This window comes from Carcharhinus amblyrhynchos, chromosome 14, assembly GCF_965287045.1.
Source record: "Carcharhinus amblyrhynchos chromosome 14, sCarAmb.v2.hapA, whole genome shotgun sequence".
In the NCBI taxonomy this organism is placed as follows: domain Eukaryota; kingdom Metazoa; phylum Chordata; class Chondrichthyes; order Carcharhiniformes; family Carcharhinidae; genus Carcharhinus; species Carcharhinus amblyrhynchos.
In genome coordinates, this window is record NC_137337.1 from 58,070,760 (window position 1) to 58,096,108 (window position 25,349).

General features: G+C 42.2%; 1 protein-coding gene across 1 annotated transcript in view; it reads right to left on the bottom strand.

The window, feature by feature from the left end:
- Window positions 1-25,349, bottom strand: part of ubr1 (ubiquitin protein ligase E3 component n-recognin 1) — a 212,293-nt gene that overhangs the window by 143,607 nt on the left and 43,337 nt on the right. The window contains exons 5-7 of the mRNA XM_080202946.1: window positions 11,402-11,532; window positions 10,216-10,354; window positions 2,169-2,231 (exon numbers count right to left, since the gene is read on the bottom strand). Coding sequence (XP_080059072.1) covers window positions 2,169-2,231; window positions 10,216-10,354; window positions 11,402-11,532 — 333 coding nt within the window. The remainder of the gene's footprint in view (window positions 1-2,168; window positions 2,232-10,215; window positions 10,355-11,401; window positions 11,533-25,349) is intronic.

Consider the following 25,349-nt stretch of genomic DNA (forward strand, 5'->3'; position numbering starts at 1 on the left):
GTGGCTGCATTGAGCACTGCATACTTAGTATATTCATATATTCACTGGAAGTGACATCACAAGCACGAGAAATTACCAGAAGGAAACGGCAGCTATGTAGTGAATACCACTCTAAATAAAGCTCTGTTATTTTTAAATCCTCCATACCTCCTGGCATCAACTTCCCAACATACAACATAAAAACTGGCAACGAGGACTTCAAATGGTGCTTCCTAGTCACCAGATGGGAGGAAAATTACTGAAAAAAGTTGGGAAAAATTTTAGAAGACAAATTCACCACATGTGCTCTGGGCATAACGGGCTAAGTGCATGTGAGGAATGACCTTCCACAGAGCAATTAGAGGGCTGGGTGTATTTTCAAATAAGCAGAAAGCTCAAACTGTTGCCTTGTTTAAAAGAAAAAAGACTCAAGGTAGCTACAGGAAATATGCTGCAAAATGTGTCCAAGGGGAAGCTTCATTAGTAAGAAAACGTCAGGAGATTTTGGCAGGACCTCTTGATGAAAATGTGGAAGCAATGGAGCTCCCATACTGAGCATTTTGACTTCCATGCAGACAAACAGAATAGCAGGAGCTATTAGGGCACTTATGTTCCTGAGCATGATGGGGGGAAAAATATTTAATCTCTTCAAGTTTAGTGCAACCAGAGAGGCCAAGCATTAAAACACATAAACTGCAGATATTTTACAAGCACATTACAAGCCTTTGATGATTGCAGATTCCACAAAAGATATCAAGAGGGGGAATAAATCGTGCAACTCATGGCTGTGTTAAAATGACTTGCAGAATATTGAGTGTTCAGTGATATGCTGAATGACACAATTTGGGACAGATTTGTCCACGGTCTGTAAAGTGAAGCAATATAGGAATGCTTACTAACTGAGATTGGCCTCACTCTGAAAAATGCCATGGAAGTTGCTGTTTCGATGGAGCTGGCTGAAAAAGAAACTCAGTAACTGAGCTTGTGTACTCGAATACACAAAACATCGGTTGAATCAACACCCAAGAATTTTGAATCTCGGACACATCATCGATGTGAAAAGCCAGGGCACTCGGCTGTAGAGTGCTGGCATAAGGACATATTATGCAGAACCTGTGGAGGAAAAAAGAGCAAAGAGCATGCCTGCTAGAAGAAAACATAAGCTATAAATAAAAATAATAGGAAGCCTGAAAAATACAAAGCCAAATAAAAGTGTTCATACTGCGCAAAAGAGTTAAGAAACAAAGCAACTCTTAGTCTGAGGGTGCATTATCTCAATGTACTCGCCATTGTTGATGCTACAAATAGATACTGGATCATTCCACTGCTGGGTAGAAAGCCAGTGAGATGGAAATTGACACTGGGGCAGCAGTCTCGCTGGTGCCAGAGATTATATATAAGGAAAAATTCAGACATATTGCCTTGAAGATTTCAAGAGTAGTGTTAAACGTTAGACAGGTGAAGCAATTCCATTGAAGGATCACACTGAAGTCCATGCATAACAATGGACAAACAGATTTGTTTCCACATATAGCAAATGGCTATTGTCTAGTATTGATGGATTGAACACGGTTGGAAAAGTTTCAACTAAGCTGGGCTGATGCCAACCTGATGACTAGTGGAGAAGCGGACCTCAAAAACTCTAAAGAAACACATGGTTGTGTTTGATGGAGAACTGGGAAGTATGAAAGACATCACAGTTAAATTGAAAATCAAAGAAGATGAGAGGTCACACGACATCAGGTTATAGTCTAACAGGTTTATTTGAAATCACAAGCTTTCGGAGTGTTGCTCCTTCGTCAGATGTCTCTACATCTACATGAAAGAATTATTTGTTTCTGTGAAGAGCCATCAAAATTGGGGTCAAGGAGAAAAAAGGTGTAGATCGTGATGAGGCGTGGATAGGACGATGAGAGAAAAACATGCACCATGTGGCGTGCACCACTTACAAGAGGCTGTTTAAACAAAAGGAAAATATCATCCAGGTTCTCCAGTTCTAACTCAAATCTCCAGAAAATCTGAGACAAAATTAGTTGTAAACTTCTCATACATATTGTTCACATAAAAAAGTTGGCTACCTAGAAATAATAGTTAATGCCTTAATAATATCTATGTCACCTCCAGTGGCACTACTGTTATCTTCAACTACATCTGTTAAGTGCACGTATTAAGTATTTGGTTTTACTTACAAAAACCTCTAACTTTGTTTCTTGACAGGAGTGCAGTGATCCATGCTTCACCGCTTTACGGCCCTAGAAAGATGAAACACAAATTAGAAAGATCAATACTGCAGAGAAATTCAAACCACAGCTCTTACATTGATGAACTAATCCAGAGATCGGGTAGCTTGCATGAACATATTTAAGAACTGGGAGCAAGAGTAAGCAATTTAGTCCTTCCGACCTGCTCCACCATGTAATACGATTGTGACTGATCTCATCTCAGCTTCGTCTCCACTTTCCTACCTGTTCACCACAGCCTTTCAAATTCTTATCAATTAATAGGATAATTAATAAGGTAAAGGAGTTTTCTCAAATTTACTCAATGTCCTGGCATTCACCACGCTCTGTGATAGTGAATTCCACAGACTCACAACAGAGAAAAGTGATTTCTCTTCATCTCAATTTTAAATTTGCCACCCCTTATTCTAAAACTATGACTGCTTGTTCTAGATTGCCCTACAAGAGGAAACATCCTCTCCACGTTTGCTTTGTCAATCCCTACCATCTTGTGCACCTCAATTAGATTTCCTCTCATTCTTCTAAACGCCAGGAGTATAGGTCTAAACTACCTAACCTCACTTCATAACACAAACTTCCTACCTCTGAATTCAATACAGTGAACCATCTTTGAGCCGCCTCCAATGCGACTACTTCCCTCTTCAAGTAAGGGGACAAAAACTGTGCACAATATTCTACGTGCGATCTCATTAATGCTTTGTACAGCAGCAGCAACTCATGACTACTTTTATATTCTATTCCTTTAGCAACAGATACTAAGATTCAATTTTCCTTATTACTTGCTCTACCTGCATGCTGATTTTCTGCAATTTATGCACAAGGACACTCAGGTCCCTCTGCGCTGAAGCACTCTGAAGTTTCTCTCCATTTAGATCATGATTTGCCTTTGTATTTTTCCTACCAAAATGGATAACTCCACACTTATCTATGTTAAATTACAAAAGCCACATTTTGCCCCATTTACTTAATCTTTCCAAACTTGTTTGTACATTTCTTGTTTCATTATCGCAACTTACTATTCCAACTATTTTAGTGTCATCTGCAAATCTGGCTATGGTACTTACAATCCCTGCATCCAAGTCATTAATATAGATTGTAATAGTTGGGGTTCTGAGGATGGAACCCTGTGGCATTCCACTAGTTACATTTTGTCAACCCAAAAAGACCCATTTATCCCGACTCTGCTTTCTGAGCTCTGATGAAGAATCATCTAGATTCGACACATAGGCTCTACTTTCTCCCCACAGATGCCGTCAGACCTGCTGAGATTTTCCAGCATTTTCTGTTTTTGTTTCAGATTCCAGCATCTGCAGTATTTTGATTTTATCTCCTTTTTATTGGTTGGCCAATCCTCTATCCAAGCTAATAAATTACTTCTAATCTCATGCTATCTAACCTTGTGTATAAGCCTTTTGTGCAGCACCTTATCAAATGCTGAGTGGAAGTGCAGGTATACTACATCTACAGGATCTCAATTATCTACCTTGCTTGTTACATCTTTGAAGAACAAGCAAGTTAATCAAACATGATTTACCCTTCATAAAACCATGCTGACTGATGAATTGTATTTTGACTTTCTAAATATCCTATTATCACTTCCCTCATAATTTCCCAATAACAGATGTTAAACTAACTAGCCTATAGTTTCCTATATTTTGCCTTCATTCCTTTTTGAAAAAGTGCATTACATTAGCATTTTTCCAATCCACTGAAATCTTACCCACGTTCAGTGAATTTTGGAATATTGAAACCAATAGGTCCATTATCTCCAATGCTACTTCCATTAGGACCCAAAGGTGTAGGCCATCAGGCCCTGGGAACTTGCCTGTCTTCAATCCCAACAGTTTGCTCAGTACTTTTCCCTTAGTGACAATGATAGTTCTAAGTTCCTCCCTTTCTGTAACCTCTGCATTTTCTGTTACTGTTTAGATAGTACTCATTTTCCTCCACCATGAAAACTGAGGTAAAATACTGATTTAACACATCAGCCATTTCTGCATTCCCCATCTTTAACTCCCCAACCACATCTTTCAAGGGACCAATATTCACTTCAGCTACTTGCTTCCTCTTTACTTACAAAAAAGCAAAGCACAAAGAAAATTGCAGCACAGGAACAGGCCCTTCAGCCCTCCAAGCCTGCACCAACCATGCTGCCTGACTGAACTAAAACCCCTACACTTCCGGGGACCATATCCCTCTATTCCCATCTCATTCATGTACTTGTCAAGATGCCACTTAAAAGTCATTACCATATCTGCTTCCACTACCTCCCCCTGCGACGAGTTCCAGGCACCCACCACTCTCTGTGCAAAACATCTGCCGCGCACGTCTCTTAAAACTTGCCCCTTGCACCTTAAACCTATGCCCCTAGTAATTGACTCTTCCACCCTGGGAAAAAGCTTCTGACTATCCACTCTGTCCATGCCTCTCATAATCTTGTAGACTTTTATCAGGTCTCCCCTCAACCTCCGTGGCTCCAGAGAGAACAAATCAAGTTTCTCCAACCACTCCTCATAGCTAATGCCCTCCATACTGGGCAACATCCTGGTAAATCTTTTCTGTACCCTCGCTAAAGCCTCCACAACCTTCTGGTAGTGTGGCAACCAGAATTGAATACTATATTCCAAGTGCAGCCTCAATAAGGTTCTATACAGCGTCAACATGACTTGAAAATTTTTGAACTCAGTACCCCAGCCGATGAAGGCATGCATGCCATATGCCTTCTTGACTACCTTCTCCACCTGCATTGCCACTTTCAGTGACCTGTGTATCTGTACACCCAGATCCCTTTGCCTATCAATACTCCTAAGGGTTCTGCTATTTACTATATATTTCCTCAGTATTAGACCTTCCGAAATGCATATCTCCCATTTGTCTGGATTAAACTGCATCTGCCATCTCTCCACCCAAATCTTCAACTGATCTATATCCTGCTATATCCTCTGATGATCCTCAATCGCTATCCGCAAGTCCACCAATCTTTGTGTCGTCCGCAAACTTACTAATCAATCCAGTTACATTTTCCTCCAAATCATTTATAATTATTACAAACATCGAAGGACCCAGCACTGTTCCCTGAAGAACACCACTTGTCGCAGCCCTCCATTCAAAAACACACTCTTCCACTGCTACCCTCAGTCTTCTTTGACTGAGTAAGTCTGACAACACCAGGTTTAAGTCCAAACAATTTATTTGATCGTAAACTCACAAGCTTTCAGGTTTTGTCCCTTTGTCAGATGAATGGAGTGTTCTGGCCTCAGACAGAGCATATAACAGAGTATATAATATTCCCTTCCTGTTGGCAAACACTTTAGCGGTCATAGGCATTCAGCCTCTGACCTTCGGGAAAGCGTTCTCCAAGGCGGCCTTCACGACACACGACGGCGCAGAGGCACTGAGCAGAGACTGATAGCCAAGTTCTGCACACGAGGACGGTCTCAACCAGGATCTTGGGTTCATGTCGCACTATCTGTAACCCCCATGACTTGCCTGGGTTTGCAAAACCTCACTTACTGTACTGTCTGGAGACAATACACATCTCTTTAACCTATGCATAATGCTCTTTCCACTCACATTGTCGGCATCTTTAAGACTTGAATAGCAGGTTAGTTGTAAAGACTCACATTCTAATCTGTAATCTGTAAACTGTGTGTGTTGTTATATGCTCTGTCTGAGGCCAGAACTCTCCATTCACCTGACGAAGGGACAAACCCCGAAAGCTTGTGAGTTTACTATCAAATAAATTGGTTGGACTTAAACCTGGTGTTGTGAGACTTCTTACTGTGTTTACCCCAGTCCAACGCCGGCATCTCCACATCATGACTTCTTTGACCGAGCCAGTTTTGTATCCAGCTTGCCAGCTTACTTCTGATCCCATGCGACATCACCTTCTGCACCAGTATGCCATGAGGGACCCTGTCAAAGGCCTTACTGAAGTCCACGTAGACAACATCCATGCCCTACCCTCAGCAATCAGCACTGTCACTTCCTCAAAAAACTAGATCAAGTTCGTGAGACATGACCTTCCCTTCACAAAACCACGTTGCCTCTCACTAATACGTCCACTTATTTCCAAATGGGAATAAATCTTGTCTCAAAGAATCCTCTCTAATAATTTTGCTACCACTGATGTAAGGCTCACTGGCTTGTAATTACCTGGATTATTCTTGCTACCCTTCTTAAACAAAGGAACAACATTGGCTATTCTCCAATCCCCTGGGACCTCCCCTGTCACCAGTGAGGATACAAAGATTTCTCTCAAGGCTCCAGCAATTTCTTCCCTTGCCTCTCTCAGTATTCTGGGTATATCCCATTAGGCCCTGGAGACTTGTCTGCCTTGATGTTTCTCAAGAACCCCTATACCTCCTCCTTTTTGATCTCAACATGACTCAAACTGTCTAGATATCCTTTCCCAGACTCATCATCCACCAAGTCCTTCTCTTTGGTGAATACTAACGCAAAGTATCCGGGTCCATAGGACTCTTAAATCGGCCTCGCAGGTGGAGGAGGTGGTCAAGAAGGCGTATGGTGTACTGGCCTTCATTAATCGAGGGATTGAGTTTAGGAGTCGGGAGGTAATGCTGCAACTTTATAAGACCCTTGTCAGGCCTTAGAGTATTGTGCGCAGTTCTGGTCGCCTCACTATAGGAAAGATGTAGAAGCTATTGAGAGGGTACAGAGGAGATTTACAAGGATGTTGCCTGGACTGGGAGGCATGCCTTATGAAGTTAGGTTGAGGGAGCTGGGACTCTTTTCCCTGGAGAGACAAAGGTTGAGAGGCGACCTGATAGAAGTTTACAAAATGTTGAGAGGAATAGATAGGGTGGACTCTCAGAGGCTATTTCCCCGGGTTGAAACGGTTGCTACGAGAGGACACAGATTTAAGGTGCAGGGAGGGAAGTTCAGAAGTGATGTTAGGGGTAAGTTTTTCACTCAGAGGGTGGTGAGTGAATGGAATCGGCTGCCGTCAGTGGTGGTGGAGGCGAACTCGCTGGGGTCTTTTAAAAGACTTCTGGATGAGTATATGGGGTTTAATGAGATTGAGGGTTATAGATAGGTCTGTAGGTTGGTAGGTGTTGATGTGATCGGCGCAACTCATGGGCCGAAGGGCCTGTTTGTGCTGTAGTGTTCTATGTTCTAAAGTACTCATTTACTACCTCACCCATTTCCTCTGGCTCCACACACAGATTCCTCCCTTGTCCTTGAGTGGACCAACCCTCTCCCTGGCTACCCTCTTGCTCTTTATATATGTGTAAAAAACCTTGGGATTTTCCTTAATCCTGCTGGCCAATGCATTTTCATGACCCCTTTTAGCACTACTTGCTCTTGCTTAAATTTCTTTCTACCTTCCTTGTATTCTACACTTGCTTTGTGTTCCCAGCCTCCTAGTTTTGACAAATGCTTCCTTTTTCTCTTTGACTAGGCTCACAATATCTCTCGTTATCCAAGGTTCCCTAAACTTGCCATACTTATCCTTCATCCTTACAGGAATGTGCTGGTCCTAAATCCCTATCAACTTACACTTGACAGCCTCCCACATGCCAGATGTTGATTTGCCCTCAAACATCTGCCCCCAGCCTACATTCTTCAGTTTCTGCCTAATATTGTAGTAATTAGCCTTACCCAATTTAGCATCTCAACTTGAGGACGACACTTATCTTTATCCATCAGTATCTTAAAGTTTACTGAATTGTGGTCATTGTTTCAGTAGGGGAGCAATTCGGGAACATCGACCACCTGGCCGAGCTCATTCCCCAATACAGGTCCAGTATGGCCTCATCCCTAGTTGGGCTATCTACATACTGTTTCAAGAAGTCCTCCTGGATGCTCCTTACCAACTCTGCACCATCCATGCCCCTAGCACTAAGTGAGTCCCAGTCAATATAAGGGAAATTAAAATCTCCCACCACAACACCCCATTACTTTTACACCTTGCCAAAATCTGCCTATATATCTGTTCCTCAATCTTCTGCTGGCAGTTGGGTGGCCTATAGTAGACCCCCAACATTGTGACTACACCTTTTCTATTCCTGAGCTCTACCCATATTGCCTCGCTGTATGAGCTCTCTAAGGTGTCCTCCCAGAATACAGCTGTGATTTCTTACATTTTTATGTTTTGCACTGGTTTTCTTTCAAAATTTACCTTTAGTCTTTTTATTTATTCTTTGGTGACCTTTTGTTGATCGTTAAAAGTTTACGATCTTTCAGTGTGCCTTAGCTTTTGTCCTTATGTTATCTTTAACTTCCTTGCTGAGCCATGGAAGTCTTTTTCCTCAGTTTTCAGCTGGGAGGACTTGAATATCTCCTTAACTATTTGCCACTGTTCATCAACTGACCTACCCTTCTGTCTTCCTCCTCAGCCCATTTGAGGCAAATCTGCCCTCATGTCTATGTAATTAACTTTGCTTAACTCCAGAATGCTAGGTGGGACTCCAGTTTCTCACCGTCAAACTGAATTTGAAATTCTAGCATACTCTTCCCTAGAGGATCGTAACTATGTGTTCATTTATTAGCCCTGATACATTATACATTACCTAATCTAGAATAGCCTGCTTGCGGATTTGTTCCATAACACATTGCTCCAAAAAGAAATCTTGAATACATTAACTTAACACTACCTCAAAGCTATCCTTACCAATTTGACTTTTCCAATCAAATGCGTGGTAAAATCACCCATGATTATTCCTGTACCTTTCTTACAAGCCCTCAGTATTTATTGGTTTATACTGTGTCCTAGTGCGGAGCTACCGTTTGGAGACCCATAGATTGCTCTCATGAGGAGTTCTTTCCCTTGCTATTTCTTATTTCTACACAGATTGATTCTATGCCTTGGACTCCAGTGCCTATATCTTTTCTCATTACAACACAGACATGTTCCTTAACTAACAGAGCTACACAACCACATTTTCCTTTCTGCCTATCCTTCCAAAATATTGAGAATCCTTGAACACTCAATTCCCAAACCTGGTTTCCCTGGAACCACGTCTCTGTAATCGCCACTAAATCATACCTAGGTGTTTCTATTTGCACTGTTAACCATGATTTTGCTGATTGCATAAACAATTACTGCAGATCAAGTTGTACAAGTTTGTTTAACCAGCAAATACAATGCAAGACAATGTAACTTTAGTTGCTAGTTAGCCAGTAGATTGGTGCTTATAAAAAGGATTGCTGACGTGTGTGTGTTTAGAACTCTGTTCCCAGCTGGTAAATTTTAAATGTCCTGAGTGTAAGAGATCCCTTGGGTACTCCGTAAAGCCTGGCTCAAAAAAATACTGCTGTCCTATTACATCAAGCCCCGATGGTTGAAGTTGGCTCCTCATAACACCTCTTGGATAAGAACTTGCATCCATAGCTACGGTCACTTTTGGGTTACTGCAGTATAGAAATGCCAGTATAACTGAGCTTTAGTTAACAGCTTAATTTTTTAAATTATCCTTGTGCTCAAATCACAATGGTCTCACCCCACCCTGCCTAACTCTAAACCTTCCAACTGAGAATATAGCATTTTTCCAACTCTGGCCCTTGTGTATCCCTGACTTAATTTTCCCCCTTTGACAACTGAGTTTTCACCCTGCAAGGCCCTGAGCTCTGCAATTCTCTCTATATTCCTATATTTCTTAGCTTTTTGACCAAAATTTTACACACCTATCTTTCCACTTTTGGCTCAGTGATAATTTTTTTCATTGAATCAGAACGCAGAAGGGACCATTCAGCCCATTAAGTGTACATTGACTCTGACGGAGCATCCTGCCCAGACCCTCTTCCCCACACCACTAGCCCCTATACCCCACACATTTTACCACGACTAATACATCTAATCTACACATCTTGGGACACCAAGGGACAATGTAGCATGGCAAATCCACCAGACTTGCACATCTTTGGACCTTTGCCTGATTACTTTCCTGTTATGTGCCTCAGGGTGTTTTACATGTCAAAGGTATTATAGAAGTTGTTGTCTTTACAACTATCTACACCCACCAACAGTACTTACCTCTTTATCTATCAAGGTGGTGTAGTTCTGTGCTTCTCTTTGTGAGCAGCCCAATGACTTCTGGAGTGAATAAATGACACGATCAAACGAATGCTGCTCATCATTAAACAGCACACAGAAATAAGAGTCTGTCTTCTCCCTTGTGGAAAAAAGTTTAAGGATAAGCTTCAAAGTTGGTACCTTTTCTTGCAAAGTTCGCCAAATTTTCCCGAAGAGGGTCTAAATGTCAAGTATGTGGAGTTGCAGTTAGTTAGTATTTCAATCCAAAATTGTGGAACCAACTCTCACTACATGTTCAATGTCACCTGCATTGCTATGGACATTTTCCAGAGGAAAATGTTGCCTAACGTGTGTTCCACTAGCCAGTTGTCACAACTGGGGAATCTATATGTGGCTCAGTGCTTATTGATTAATTACAAATGCAATGATAGTGTTATTCATTATGTGATCTCATGGCATATCACAGCATGAGTGAACTCTAACCTTTTGGTACATGTTAGTAAAATGGTATGATGATTTGCAGTGCCTGCAAGTGCAAGCTTTGCTTCCTTCATTGGTGAATGGTGGTAAAGTATTCTACTAGAATTATTCAACTGTCTTCAACAGTATCGCCACAATTGTTGCTAGTCAGCAATTTCTTTTGAACAATGACTTGAGATACTCAAAAAGTCAAATATTCATTTCAAATTAAAAATTGTTAGCCACCCCTAACCATATTCCCCTATGGGTTTGTCAATTATGGTCTGTTCTAAAGAATATATTTCAGCAATTACGTTTCCTCCAATGCCAAACCCACTTCAAACATCATTAAAAAATATTTTTCAACAGGTACTTTTGTAAACGTTTTGTTCATCAAGACTTCTCAGTTTTCAATTTAAATTGACTTTCTGTACAATATATTTAGTTAGCTCTGATTCATTGTATTTATTGAGTTATATTTATTACAAACACAAAACAATTTAATAAACAGACTAGTAAATAATCATCCACTCTTTCAATATATTTCATCCCTTGTTTTTGCCAACCAAACAGCTTTGACATTGAAGGCTTTATTTGCAATCACATTTAAGAATATTTTAACAGGTAACAGAGCTGGATTTCCTGCAGCAAGACTTGACTTACGACTTTACATTAGTTATTGCAATGCAGCATTTTGAGGTCATATTGGAAAGCTCCCTTTGTATACCTTGGTTGCAGTTCCAGAGGCAGCTCTTTGTCTTCTGTCCAGATCAACATATCCACGATATACTTGAAGATAATAGTGAACAGCTGCTGGGCTCTTTCAGCCAAACCCACAGGTAACTGGTTCGCAGGATTCTGTGTAAAGACAACACAGTGCTTAGAATGCACTAGTGAGCAGTGAGCTGATAGATCACTTTCCTTTTTAAAAAAGAACTGGTGTAGGAGTTGCAAATATACAACTCACTATTTATAATATCAGAAAATACTGGAAGTATCAAGTTGGCCAACACCTGTGGAGAGAGAAGCAAAGTTAACATTTCAAGTAGATGATCTTCCATTCCAATCATGCTGTTTTAAGGCTTTCAATTACAAACTGGTTTTCATGACAAAGGTATCCAAACATTTTCTCTTTATTGACCACTGAATTGATTATAGAGCCCACAAACGACATATAAGAAGCTACACTTTACGACTAGCACCACCATGTTCTGCCACCAGACTCCCTCTCCCTCAAGTTAAGCTGGGACTCTGTTGCATGTCTCAAAAATCATGTTTAATATTATTTTCTTGCTCCAACCTTTTCAAATTTGTGCCAGCATCCTTCTTTCCTCACTCCCTTTCCTCATGTTTATGATGACATCATGGTTTGCCATTCCAATTTCATACTGGCTTCCTCACCTCCAATTTCATACTGGTGCCACCCACTTCAATTTCCTATTGGTACTGTCCCCACTTCAATTCTCCACTGTTTTCAGTGATCCCTTTCCAATTCCATGCTGGCATTGTCACACCATCCAGTTTCACGTCAGCAGAGTAGCTTTCCCGCCCCTCCTCACTAATTTCAGTTGCTTACTGGCAATCTTCTGTCCTCATATTCATATCACAGGTGGTTTCTACATCCCGCTGCTGTTCCAATCAATTAACACTTTGGATAAGGATTCTGAATAAAGGACTGCAAGAATTCCCCTTCACAATTGCATTCTATTATTTCAGCTTGTGCTGCAAGAGGCTCACTATCTGCAGCAGGGAGAAAAGCAAACATCTTAATTATAGTAGGAGTTCACCCCCCAAGGCGTATTGAATAGGTGCCGTACTTTGTTTCCAGCCTATGCTCTCATCAAGTGTACTACGATGCATATTCCACTTCTTGGACATCCCTATACCTGCACATGAATGGGAGCTTGATATAGTTTCGCTACAAATTTGGGACTGTTCTCCCATGAACAGAGAAGGTTAAGGTAAAATTTAATGGAGGTGCTCAAAATTGAGGTTTGACAATGGAAATTGTTATAATGCAACTAATGATAGCAGGCTGAGGGGGTCAGCTGAATGGTGTCCAACTGGGAGTTACAGCTGACCTGGGATATAATGTAACCAACGACAAAATAATGCGGCGATAGGCTGATCAGCTGACCCAGTATAAATAGAAAGCAGATGGGAATTGTGAACAGTCTGTATGGCCCAGGACATGTTCCTAAGTGTTGGGAGTAAGTAAGTTTCTTTATTAAACCTTTTTCTTTAATTTACTTTCTGAAGTTAGTTCTTTTATTGCTTGCAACTGAAGTATCCTTACTGCTGGATGAACAAAAATGAGGAGATGCTCTTTCTACTTGGTGGATATGCCAGTAACCAGACTTTGTAAGCAAACAAAGTCTGGTTACTGGCATAACACATTTAAGGTAACTGTCAAAAGAACCACAGGTGACATGAGTAATATTTTATGGCAGCGAGTTATGATGATCTGAAATGCACTGCTTGCAAGGGTGATGGAAGCAAATCCGATAATCATTCCAAAAGAGAGCTGGATAAATACCTGGCAGAAAAATTTGCAGAATTGAGGGTGGAACTAATTGGATAGCTCTATGAAAAAAAGTACTGGCACTATCTGATCTTCTGTGTTGCATGATAAAAGCAAATTACTGTGGATGCTGGAATTTGAAACCAAAAGAGAAAATGCTGGAAACAGGTCTGGCAGCATCTGTGAGGAGAGAAAAGAGCTGACAAAGAGTCATCAGGACTCGAAATGTCAGCTCTTCTCTCTCCTTACAGATGTTGCCAGATTTGCTGAGATTTTCCCAGCGTTTTCTCTTTTGGTTTCTGTGTTGCATGATTTTGGGATGTTTTCAGCCAACAAAGCATGCAATCAAAAGGTGTATCTTAGTATCTGAAACTCCATTTACTTCACTGGGTCGACCTACAACAAAAGAGCAACAACAGTTCCATCATACAAACGTACATACAAATTAAGAGGAGTCAGCCACTTGGTCCCTCCCCTCAAGCCTGTTCCACCATTCAATAAGAACATAGCTGATATGATTGTAACTTCAATGTCAAATTCATGCCCACCTCCAATCCCTTGAATCAATCCTAAAAATATGCCAAGACTCTACTTCATAGCCTTTTGAGGAAGAGTGCTCCAGAGACTCAAGACATTGACAAAAAAACCTCTCCTCATCTTGGTCTTAAATGAGTAACCTTGCATTTTTAAACAATGACACCAAAGTTCTGCATTCTCCTTCAAGAGGAAACATCCTCTCCACATCCACCCTGTCAATATTACATAGGATCCTAAAGGTTTCAATGAAGTTCCCTTTCAATCTTCTAAACTGTAGTGAACACAAACCTAATCCCTCCAACCTTTTCTCATTAGACAACCTGCCCATTCTTGATAATTGTTTAGTAAACCCCTGAACTGCTTCTAATGCACCCTTAGCTATGGAGACCAAGATTGTCGACAGTCTTCTAGATGTGATCTCACAAATTTCCTATAAAACTGAAGTCTAACCATCATACTTCAGTAATCAATTCCCCTCAAAATAGAAATAACATTCCATTAGTTTTCCTGATTACATGCTGTACATGTACACCAGCCTTTAGTGATTCATGCACAGGAACATCCATATCCCTCTGCATTCCAAAGTTCCGTTCTAAAATCCTGCCAAAATGGGCAATGTTAAATATGCCCACATTATAATTATACTTCATTTGCTAGAATTCTGTCCAATCAGTTAATCTATGTCCTTTTACACCCTCCTTAAGCCCTCTTCACAATTTAATTTCCTCTGTCTTCAGCATAATTTAGCAACCATATCTTCTGTCCCTTCATCCAAGTCATTTATATTGTTATCGGACAACAAATCTTATGAAATTGGGCACACAAAATGGAAGCAAACTAAAGCTATCCTCAGAGCCCACCACTAAAATCACAAAGTAACAGACACTGATCAGTAGGCAAGAGCATGCTTTTAGAATGTAAATGAGGGCTAGCACATAAGGGAAATTGGACAGGATGGCACCTACAGGAACTAAATTAAAGCACACATCCCCACCCCATCAAAATCAGCACTTCTAAACCAGTCGAACAACCCATGGAGACACCTAAAATTAACACAGTTAAGGGAACGTCCCTGGCCCCTCAAGATGAATAACACACCTATGGTTCAAACCCCGGAGATTCTAGACCACCGATAACCAACCAGACAAAAACGATTAACACACACTTAAAACAATTGCTCCAACATTCGAAAACATCGAAACAGGATGACTGAAGTCAAATACTATAAATAAAGGATTAGCATTTGAAACACGAAGTTCAGGTATAACTGTAGCCCCTTGTGGGGGAGTCTTCAGAGCACTTTCGGGACAGTCTGATTGTACGTCCTGACTGTGCTACTCCGTCGACGTAAAGAAAATAAAGCTGTGCCGTTATTTAACTTCACCCTGAGTCCGTCGTGGTCGTTTCGCCCACTCGCGCTAACAATATAAATTGTGAAAAGATTGGCCTCAGATCCCTGTGGCATACCACTCATCACATCCTGCCAACCACAAAGACCATTTATGCCAACTGTGTTTCCTGTTAGCTAACCATTCTTCAATTAATTCTAATATGTTACCCCGTGAGCTTTTATTTTCCGCTATAACCTTTGATGTGGCACCTTAACAAATGCCTTCTGGAAATTTAAGCACAGTACATCCACTGGTTCCCCTTTATCCACAGCACACATGGCTCCTTCAAAGAACTCCAATAAATTGATTAATCGTGCTTTCCCTTTCATAAAACCATGCTGACTCTGCCCAATTTACCTTAAGGCAACAATGGCCCTCCTAGTAAGGTTTTTTTTCCCACCTGGTAGGTCCAACTGCAGGGTGACAAGTCCCCTTCACGTACATGCAGTTCCTTGTACTCTGAGTTAATTGGTTTCCAGTCCAACACACTTTGAACTGAGGAGGTGCCTGAAGATTGGCAAATGTGCCTTTGTTTAAAAAGGACTGCAGGGAAAAGTCTGGGAACTACAGGCCAGTGAGCCTCATGTGGCGGGTAAGTTGTTGGAAGGTATTTTGAGAGACAGGATTTACAGGTGTTTAGAGACACAAGGACTGATTAGGGACAGTCAGCATAGCTTTGTGAGTGGAAAGTGTCTCACGAATTTGATTGAGTTTTTTGAAGGGGTATCCAAGAAGGTAGATAAGAACAGTGCAGTTGATCTTATCTACATGGACTTTAGCAAGGCCTTTGACAAGGCATGGTAGATTGGTGCATAAGGTTAAATCTCATGGGATCCAGGGTGAGGTATCTAAATGAAAATGAAATTGGTTTCTTGACAGAAGCCAGAGGGTGGTTGTAGAGGGTTGCTTTTCAAACTGGAGGCCTATGACCAGCGGTGTGCCTCAGGGATCAGTGCTAAGTCCACTGTTTTTTATCATTTATATTAATGATTTGGACGAGAATATAGGAGGCATGGTTAGTAATTTTGCAGATGGCACCAAGATTGGTGACATAGTGGACAGTGAAGCAAATTATCTCTGTTTGCAACGGGATCTTGATCATCTGGGCCAGTGGGCTGACAAATGGCAGACGGAGTTTAATTTAGATAAATGCAAGGTGATGCACTTTGGTAGATTGAACCAGGGCAGGAATTTAATCAGTTAATGATAGGGCACTGGGGAGAATTACAGAACAAAGAGATCTGGGGGTACATGTTCATAGCTCCTTGAAAGTGGAGTCAAAGGTGGACAGAGTGGTGAAGATGGCATTCAGCATGCTTGGTTTCATTGGTCAGAACATCGAATACAGGAATTGGGACGTCTTGTTGAGATTGTACAAGACATTGGTAAGGCCACACTTGGAATACTACGTACAGTTCTGGACATCCTATTATATAACCGATATTATTAAACTAGAAAAAGTGCAGAAAAGATTTACTAGGATACTACCAGGACTTCATGGTTTGAGTTTTAAGGAGAGGCTGGATAGACTGGGACTTTTTTCTCTGAAGCGTAGAAGGCTGAGGGGTGATCTTAATAGAAGTCCATAAAATAATAAGGGGCACAGGTCAGCTAGATAGTCAATATCTTTTCCCAAAGGTAGGGGAGTCTAAATCTAGAGGGCATACGTTTAAGGTGAGAGGGGGGAGATACAAAAGTGTCCAGAGGGGCGATTTTTTTTTAAACAGAGGGTGGTGTATGTCTGGAGCAAGCTGCCAGAGGTAGTAGTAGAAGCAGATACAATTTTGTCCTTTAAAAAAGCATTTAGACAGTTACATGGGTACAATGGGTATAGAGGATATGGGCCAAATGCAGGCAATTGGGATTACCATAGGGGTTTAAAAAAAGGGCAGCATGGACAAGTTGGGCCAAAAGGTCTGTTTCAATGCTGTAAACCTCTATGACTCTAAAATGATCATGTCCAAATCACTCCAATAAACCACTACACTGCAACATGCTTCTCCTACAGTTCTGCTAAAACAGTGTTACTCCAGTCCTTATCCATTCTCCACTTCTTTTATGCCACCATTTACAGCCATGTGACCAGCCAAAGTCTTAAACTCCTGAATTCCCTCCCTAACCTGCTCCATCTCACACTCTCCTCCTTTGTGATATTATTTATGGGCATGCAGGGACCTTACTCAAACAGAACATAATTATTCAATATAATACGAAGCTGCAGTCAGGAACAAGAAAGGCTAATTGGATTCTGTGATACAAGTGGGGTAGAACTCATCATTCTTGTAGCAGGGGGAAGGGCATTCCCATAGCAGGGGGAGGGGCGCTCCCGTAGCAGGGATCTGAGGTTTCTGCACGGGCTACTTCCTTCCGGTGGTACAAGTTAGTTAGATGGTTCATTTTAATTTCTGCTAAAGCTGTAGCAGCTTCATACTGTGTGTTTCTGTATGTGCACTACAATATGCAAGCCATTCCAGCTGTCTAAATGGCAAACACCTGTAACAGCCGATCTGTTTCTAACAGAAGCTGCTTTTGCATTGTTCTCCATTCATCAGTCACAATATTGCAAACTTGCCAGATTTGTTTAGACAGACAAAGACTAATTTCAGCTGGGTCTTTCAGACTGTAACTAGTCCAACTAGGGATTAGTAATATATTGGTGTGGTGGCATCATATCAGACTGGGCAAACTGTTTCCATCATCTTTGTAGTGACAACTGCTTGCACTTACACAATATCTTTAATGAAATAAAACATTCAATGTTTTAAGGAGTATTATCAGAGAATTTTTGACATAAGGACAGATCAGGACAGGTGACCAAAACCTTGGTAAAAATTTTAAACAGGATCTTAATGGAGAAGTAGAAAGGTTTAGGGAGGGAATTCCAGATGGTAAGGTACAGACCTTAGCTGACAGAAAAAAAAACCACATACTGTTCTCGCTTTAGCTGAGCAAAATAAGTGACACATTCACTGACTCATTCCTCAGGGCAATGCCTTGATCAATCAGGGTAAAACTGCCTGGTTTAAATTTCAAACAATGCCCAAGAGTTAACTGCCAGTCACCTACATAAGAACATAAGAAATAGGAGCAGGAGTAGGCCATCTAGCCCCTCGAGCCTGCCCCGCCATTCAATAAGATCATGGCTGATCTGTCGTGGCTCAGTTCCACATTCCCACCCTCTCCCCATAACCCTTAATCCCCTCGCCTATCAAAAACCTATCAACCCGCGTCTTAAAAATATTTAGTGAGGCAGCCTCCACCACTTCAACGGGCAGAGAATTCCAGAGATTCACCACCCTTTGAGTGAAGAAGTTCCTCCTCAACTCCATTCCAAAACCGCCCCCCCCCCTTTATCTTGAGGCTGTGCCCTCAAGTCCTACTGTCTGAGCGGGAAGAGCCTCCCCACCTCTATCCCAGCCATCCCATTCATCATCATATATGTCTCAATGAGATCGCCCCTCATTCTTCTAAACTCTAATGAGTACAAGCCTAGTTTCTTCAGCCTCTCCTCATAGCTCAACCCCCTCAACTCCGGAATCAGCCTAGTAAACCTCCTCTGCACTCCCTCCAAGGCCAAAATATCCTTGCGTAAGTGCGGCAACCAAAACTGCACACAGTACTCCAGCTGCGGCCTCACCAGTGCCCTATTCAGCTGCTACTTTTATATTCAATCCCCCTCGCTATGAAGGCCAGCATCCCATTAGCCTTCCTGACCACGTGCTGCACCTGCAGGCTGGGTTTTTGCGACTCATGCACAAGGACCCCGAGGTCCCTCTGCACCGCCGCCTGCTGCAGTTTTTCACCAAGTAAGTAATAGTCCTTCCTACCATTATTCCTACCAAAGTGGACAACCTCACATTTGCCAACATTAAATTCCATTTGCCATTTCCTGGCCCATTCGCCCAGCCTATCTAGATCCTTCTGCAGACTCTCCACATCCTCCGCGCAATTTGCCGTTCCACCAATCTTGGTGTCATCAGCAAATTTCGACACCATACACTCGGTTCCCTCCTCCAGATCATCTATATAAATGGTAAATAGCTGAGGCCCCAGCACCGACCCCTGGGGCACTCCACTAGTCACTAACCGCCAATCCGAATAGCACCCATTGACCCCCACTCTCTGCCTCCTATTTGACAGCCAATCCTCTATCCACGCTAACACCCTACCCCCAACTCCATGCCCCCTGACCTTCTGTAATAATCTCTTGTGAGGCACCTTGTCAAACGCCTTCTGAAAATCAAGAAACACCACATCCACCGGCTCTCTTCTATCCAATGCCCTAGACACATCCTCATAGAACTCCAATAAATTCGTCAGACATGACTTCCCCTTAACGAAACCGTGCTGCGTCTGCTCTATCAAACAATTCTCCTCAAGATGCCTCGCTATTTTCTCCTTGATCACGGATTCTAACATTTTACCTACAACAGATGCTAAACTAACCAGCCTATAATTCCCTGCCTTTTGCCTGCCACCCTTCTTAAACAACGGCATAACACTGGCCGTTTTCCAATCTTCCGGCATTTCCCCGGAATCCAGTGAGGTTTGAAAAATAATCACCAAGGCATCCACTATCACCGCCGCCATTTCTTTCAGAACCCTCGGATGCATTCCATCCGGTCCTGGGGACTTGTCCACAATCTGTCCCTCCAGTATGTCGAGCACCGCCTCTCTAGTAACAATAATGTCATTTAGACCCTCCACTCCTACCATCTTTCCATCGCTAACACCCAGCAAACTATTCACGTCCTCCTCTGTGAAGACCAAAACAAAAAAGTTATTCAAGGCCTCAGCCATTTCCCCATCCCCTACCACTAAGTCCCCCCTCTCATCCTCTAAGGGTCCAACGTTCACCCGAGCCAGCCTCTTCCTTTTTATATATTTATAAAAACTCTTGCTATCCTTTTTTATATTAAGCGCTAGCCCAGCTTCATAGTTTATCTTACCCTTCTTTATCAACTTCTTCGTCATTCTTTGTTGAAATTTAAACCTCTCCCAATCCTCTTCTCGCCCACTACTCTTAGCTACTCTAAACGCGTCCGCTTTTAATTTAACACTTTCCTTTACCTCCTTTGTTATCCACGGCTGATTATCTCTCCTCCTACGATCCTTTTTAACCATTGGAATAAATTTCTGCTGAGCACTAAGAAAGATCTCCTTAAAGATCCTCCACCGTTCCTCAGCAGACCTACCTTCCAACGCGCACCCCCAATCAACATTCGCCAATTCCTCTCTCATCCTACCGTACTCCCCTCTGTTCAAGCAAAGGACGCATGTCCGGGAACCCACTTTCTCCTCCTCCATCTGCATCAGAAACTCTACCATATAATGATCACTCTTCCCAAGAGGATCCTTCACCACAAGGTCCCTAATTCTACCCGCCTCATTACGTAACACCAGATCCAAGATAGCTTGCTCCCTCGTCGGCTCCAACACACACTGTTCAAGGAAACTATCCCGGCAGCATTCCAAGAACTCCTCCTCGAGCCCACCGCGTCCAACGTGGGTCGACCAATCAATGTGTAGATTGAAATCCCCCATAATTATCGCCGTTCCATTCCTGCACACCGCATTAATTCACACATTAATAGGCCGCCCCACCTCCAGATAATTATTTGGGGGCCTATAGATGACACCCACCAGCGTCTTCCTCCCTTTGCTGTTCCTAATCTCCACCCACAACGATTCCACTTTCTGCTCTTTGGTCCCTATATCATCCCTTACTACCACCCTAATGCTATCCTTAATCAGCTGAGCTACAACCCCCCCTTTTTCCTCTTGCCTATCCTTCCTGAACGCTTGATACCCTTGGACATTCAGCTCCCAGTCCCTGTCACCTTGCAGCCACGTCTCTGTCACCTGGTGCATTCCCCATGGCAACGCCTCTGCCAACCAGAATTTATTTGCCAACAAATCAGCATTTTCTTCTCATACAATACAAATTTTTATTTTCCTTTTTTTAAAATCAGTATTCTTGCAAAGTGTCCAGATAAGTGAGAGATAAGGGGAGAGAACGATCAGGGTAGCCGATGAGGTATAACCAAGGCATTGCTTGATGCAATTTTTCAAAGCCTCCCCAGCCTTTTGGCTAAGATAAAGTGTCAGATCAAGTCCAAGATGGGATGCAATGCCTCTTCTTGTCAGCTTCAATTCTGTCTCTCTTGTGGGGACCATGAATTGGATTCAAATTGAATTTGGTTGTTTGTATGGAATAAAAATTTGAAAAAAAAATAGCTTCAACATACACTGAGTATTGCTGAAAAAAGCTATAACTTGTTAAATAGGCTTTAGTAATTTGATTTGATTTATTATTGTCACATATTAAAATACAGTGAAAAGTATTGTTTCTTGCATGCTATACAAAGTATACTGTTCATAGAGAAAGAAACAAGAGAGTGCAGAATGTAGTGTTACAATCATAGCTAGAGTGTAGAGAAAGATCAACTTAATGCAAGGTAAGTCCACTCAAAGATCTGACAGTAGCAGGGAAGAAGCTGTTCTTGATTCAGTTGCAATGTGATCTCAGACTTTTGTATCTTTTCCCCAAAGGAAGAAGGTGGAAGAGAGAATTTCCGGGTGCGTCGAGTCCTTAATTATGCTGGCTGTTTTGGCAAGGCAGCGGGAAGTGTAGACAGAGTCAATGATGGGAGGCTGGTTTGCATGATGGATTGGGCTACATTCATGACCTTTTGTAGTTCCTTGCGGTCTTGGGCACAGCAAAAGTCATACCAAGCTGTGATACAATCAGAAAGAATGCTTTCTATGGTGCATCTATAAAAGTTGGTGAGAGTCATAGCTGACATTCCTTAGTCTTCTGAGAAAGTGGAGACATTGGTGGACTTTCTTAACTATAGTGTCGGCATGGGGGGAGTACCAGGACAGGTTGTTGGTGATCCGGACATTTAAAAACTTGAAGCTCTTGACCCTTTCTACTTCGTCCCCAATGATGTAGACAGGGGCATGTTCTCCTTTACACTTCCTGAAGTCAATGACAATCTGCTTTGTTTTGTTGACATTGAGGGAGAGATTATTGTTGCCGCACCAGTTCACCAGATTCTCCATCTCATTCCTATGCTCTGTCTCATCATTGTTTGAGATCTGACCCATTACAGTGGTGTCGTCAGCAAACTTGAAAATCGAATTGGAGGGGAATTTGGCCAGTCGTAGGTGTATACGGAGTATAGCAGGGGGCTGAGAACACAGCCTTATGGGGTGCTGGCGTTGAGGATGATCGTGGAGGAGATCCTTATGATTGCGGTCTGTGAGTTAGGAAGTTCAGGATCCAGTCGCAGATGGAGGTGCCAAGGCTGGCCACGGAGTTTGGAGATGAGTTTTGTGGGAATAATAGTGTTGAAGGCTGAGCTGTAGTCAATAAATAGGAGTCCGACATAGGTGTTCTTGTTATCTAGGTGTTCTAGGGTTGAGTAAGGGTCAGGGAAATGACGTCTGCTGTGGACCTATTGTGGCGGTAGGCAAACTGTAGTGGATCCAGGTAGTCCAAGAGGCTGAAATTGATTTGTGCTACAACTAACCTTTCGAAGCACTTCATAATGGATGTCAGAGCCACCAGCCAATAGTCATTAAGGCACACTGCTTGGTTTTTCTTAGGTACCAGGGTGATGATCGTCTTCTTGAAGCAGATAGGGACCTCAGATTGTTGTTAAAGAGAGGCTGAAGATGTCTGTGAATACCTCTGTCAGCTGATCCACGCAGGATCTGAGTGCGTGTCTGGGTACCCCATCCAGACCAGTTGCTTTCTGTGGGTTGACTTTCAAGAAAGCTGCTCTGACATCTGCAATGGTGAACCCAGATACAGGTTCATCCAAGGCTTCCAGGACAGAGGGCATGCTCTCTCTGACCTCTTGCTCAAAATGGGCATAGAATGCATTGAGCTCATCAGGGAGGGGTGCGTCGGAGCCAGCAATTTTACATGCCTTCATCTCATAGCCTGTTATGTCTTGCAGACCTTGCCATAGTCGGTTGGTATCGATGTGGCCAGCCTGGGACTCTAGCTTGGTCTTTTGGCATCTTTGATGGATCACCTTAGATCATATCTGGCTTTCTGTATAGGTCAGTGTCACTTCTATTTATTGACTTCAGCAAGCAATGGATATCCCTATTCATCCATGGTTTCTGCCTGGGGAACACACAGATTTGCTTCTTTGGCACACAGGCTTCTACACACTTAATGAAGTCAGTTACTGCAGTGGCATATCCATTCAGGCCGGTCACAGTATTCTTAAATACTGACCACTGACTCAAAACAACTCCATAGGAGATCATCCAATTCCTCAGACCAACATTGCACGACTCTCTTTGATGAATTCTCCACATCAGATTTTGCTTGCAAGCTGGGAGCAGGAGCACAGCCTGTGGTCTGATTTTCAAGTTTGCCAAAGTGTGGGCGGGCAATAGAGTGGTAGGCAAGTTTGGTATTTGTGTAGCAGTGGTCTAGGATATTTGGCCTCTGGTGGAGCAGGAGATGTATTGGTGGTAAATCGGTAGTGAATACTAAGTGAATGTCAAGTCTAATTTCAGTGCACAGGTACTTGCATACCAGTGCTGTGAGGAAGGAACTGAGCTCTGTATATTAACAGCAGTATCTTCTTCAGAGAGCACAAAAGAGAGAGCAATGCATACCACCAACCCCAGCATCACAATCCCTTTGATCATGTCAGGAGCTAATGGGTTCAAATCCCACTCGAGACTTCAACACATAATTTGGGCTGACGTCCCCAAGTCTGTTACTCAGAACTGCACCACAGCCAGATTCCTTATTTTTCAGATGTGATGTTAAAACAAACTTTTCTTTAAGAACAGGTTAAATGCTTGGTACAGTCTTTCGGGTGGTCTAACAAAGGAAAACATATCAGCATGAGGTTGATCACAAAATGAGAGTGCACAGCTTTTTATCATTTTTGCCTTGTCTTAAATTCTACTGGAAGTAATAAATTGGTCAACGTTTTTAAAGTGGGTGTCAGTCAAATTGGGTTGCATCATTTTCCTCAATTATTTTCTTTAAAACTTTATATGTATCTAGACTGGTGTGAAAATTTGCAAAGAATATGAATATATTTGATGCAATTACGTAAAACGTGTATGAACAGATCTGATTCAAACTGAAGATTGCAACTGAAAATGCATGTGTTATAACATGTAATCTGCAAAGGCTGGGAAATGTTTACATGACATTTCCATTCTGGGAAATGTTCCAGGAAAATCTGATTCAATTGTTTATCGCAGATGGCTCCAGTTTATTACAGAACTGTAATTCAACTCTGGCACACTGTCAATTTCTCACAAAAGGACTTGGTGGTGGTGGGGGGGGAGGGGGTTGCAGATTAGAAACATGTATACACTTCACAGAAAACAAATATTGCCATAAACTAATAATTGTTGACTTCCCATAATACAAGTACTACCCAGCAAGTGGAGCCCTACTGATCTATATCACAAAGTCAAAATGACTGGCTTCAGTCAAAATAAATGAAGATCTGCCAGGTACCACTCGACACTGATGTCCTTTCACTGTCTCCTTCTTTGTCTCAGCCTCTTTTCTTTTTGATTACACCTTAGGACATTTTCTACATTAAACACTATACGAGGCACGTCCAAACGGCCCCAGACCCAGTTTTCATACTTCCTGTCGGAGGTAAGTTTCAATGGAATAATCAGCATGGAGCAGCTCCTCCAATCACATGCAGCTTTGTCCTCTTGTTTGCTGCTGATGGGTTCAATAGTCAGAATATCAGCAGCAAATTAGGGAGAGAAATAGTCTCTGATTGGAGGAGCAGCAAAAACCAGCACTAGAATGTGCTGAGTTGAAAAACGAAGATATGGCAAGGCTTTAATCCCATAGAGGGAGTGATCCTGGCAGAGGTGAGTGTGAGAGACTGAGCAATATGTGGGAGCGACCACACACCAATACATACACATGCCCCCACCCATTCACACTGACCCTCTCACACACTGGTCATTTTTATTAACTTCTTTTAACTTAACATTGTTGTACTTTTGCTCACTAATTGTTTCTTTCCTTGAGGCAATTTTTTTTAAAATTCTGTTTATTGCAGAAAGCTTATCTTTCGAAATTTCCCATCAGCCTCTTGCATGAGAAAAATTTACAATCGTAACCCCCTGAAAGATTTGACCAAATCTGCACTCTAGAGATGCAAGCTAGATCGTGGGGACATGCAGATGAGAGTGCAATGAATAGGTAACTG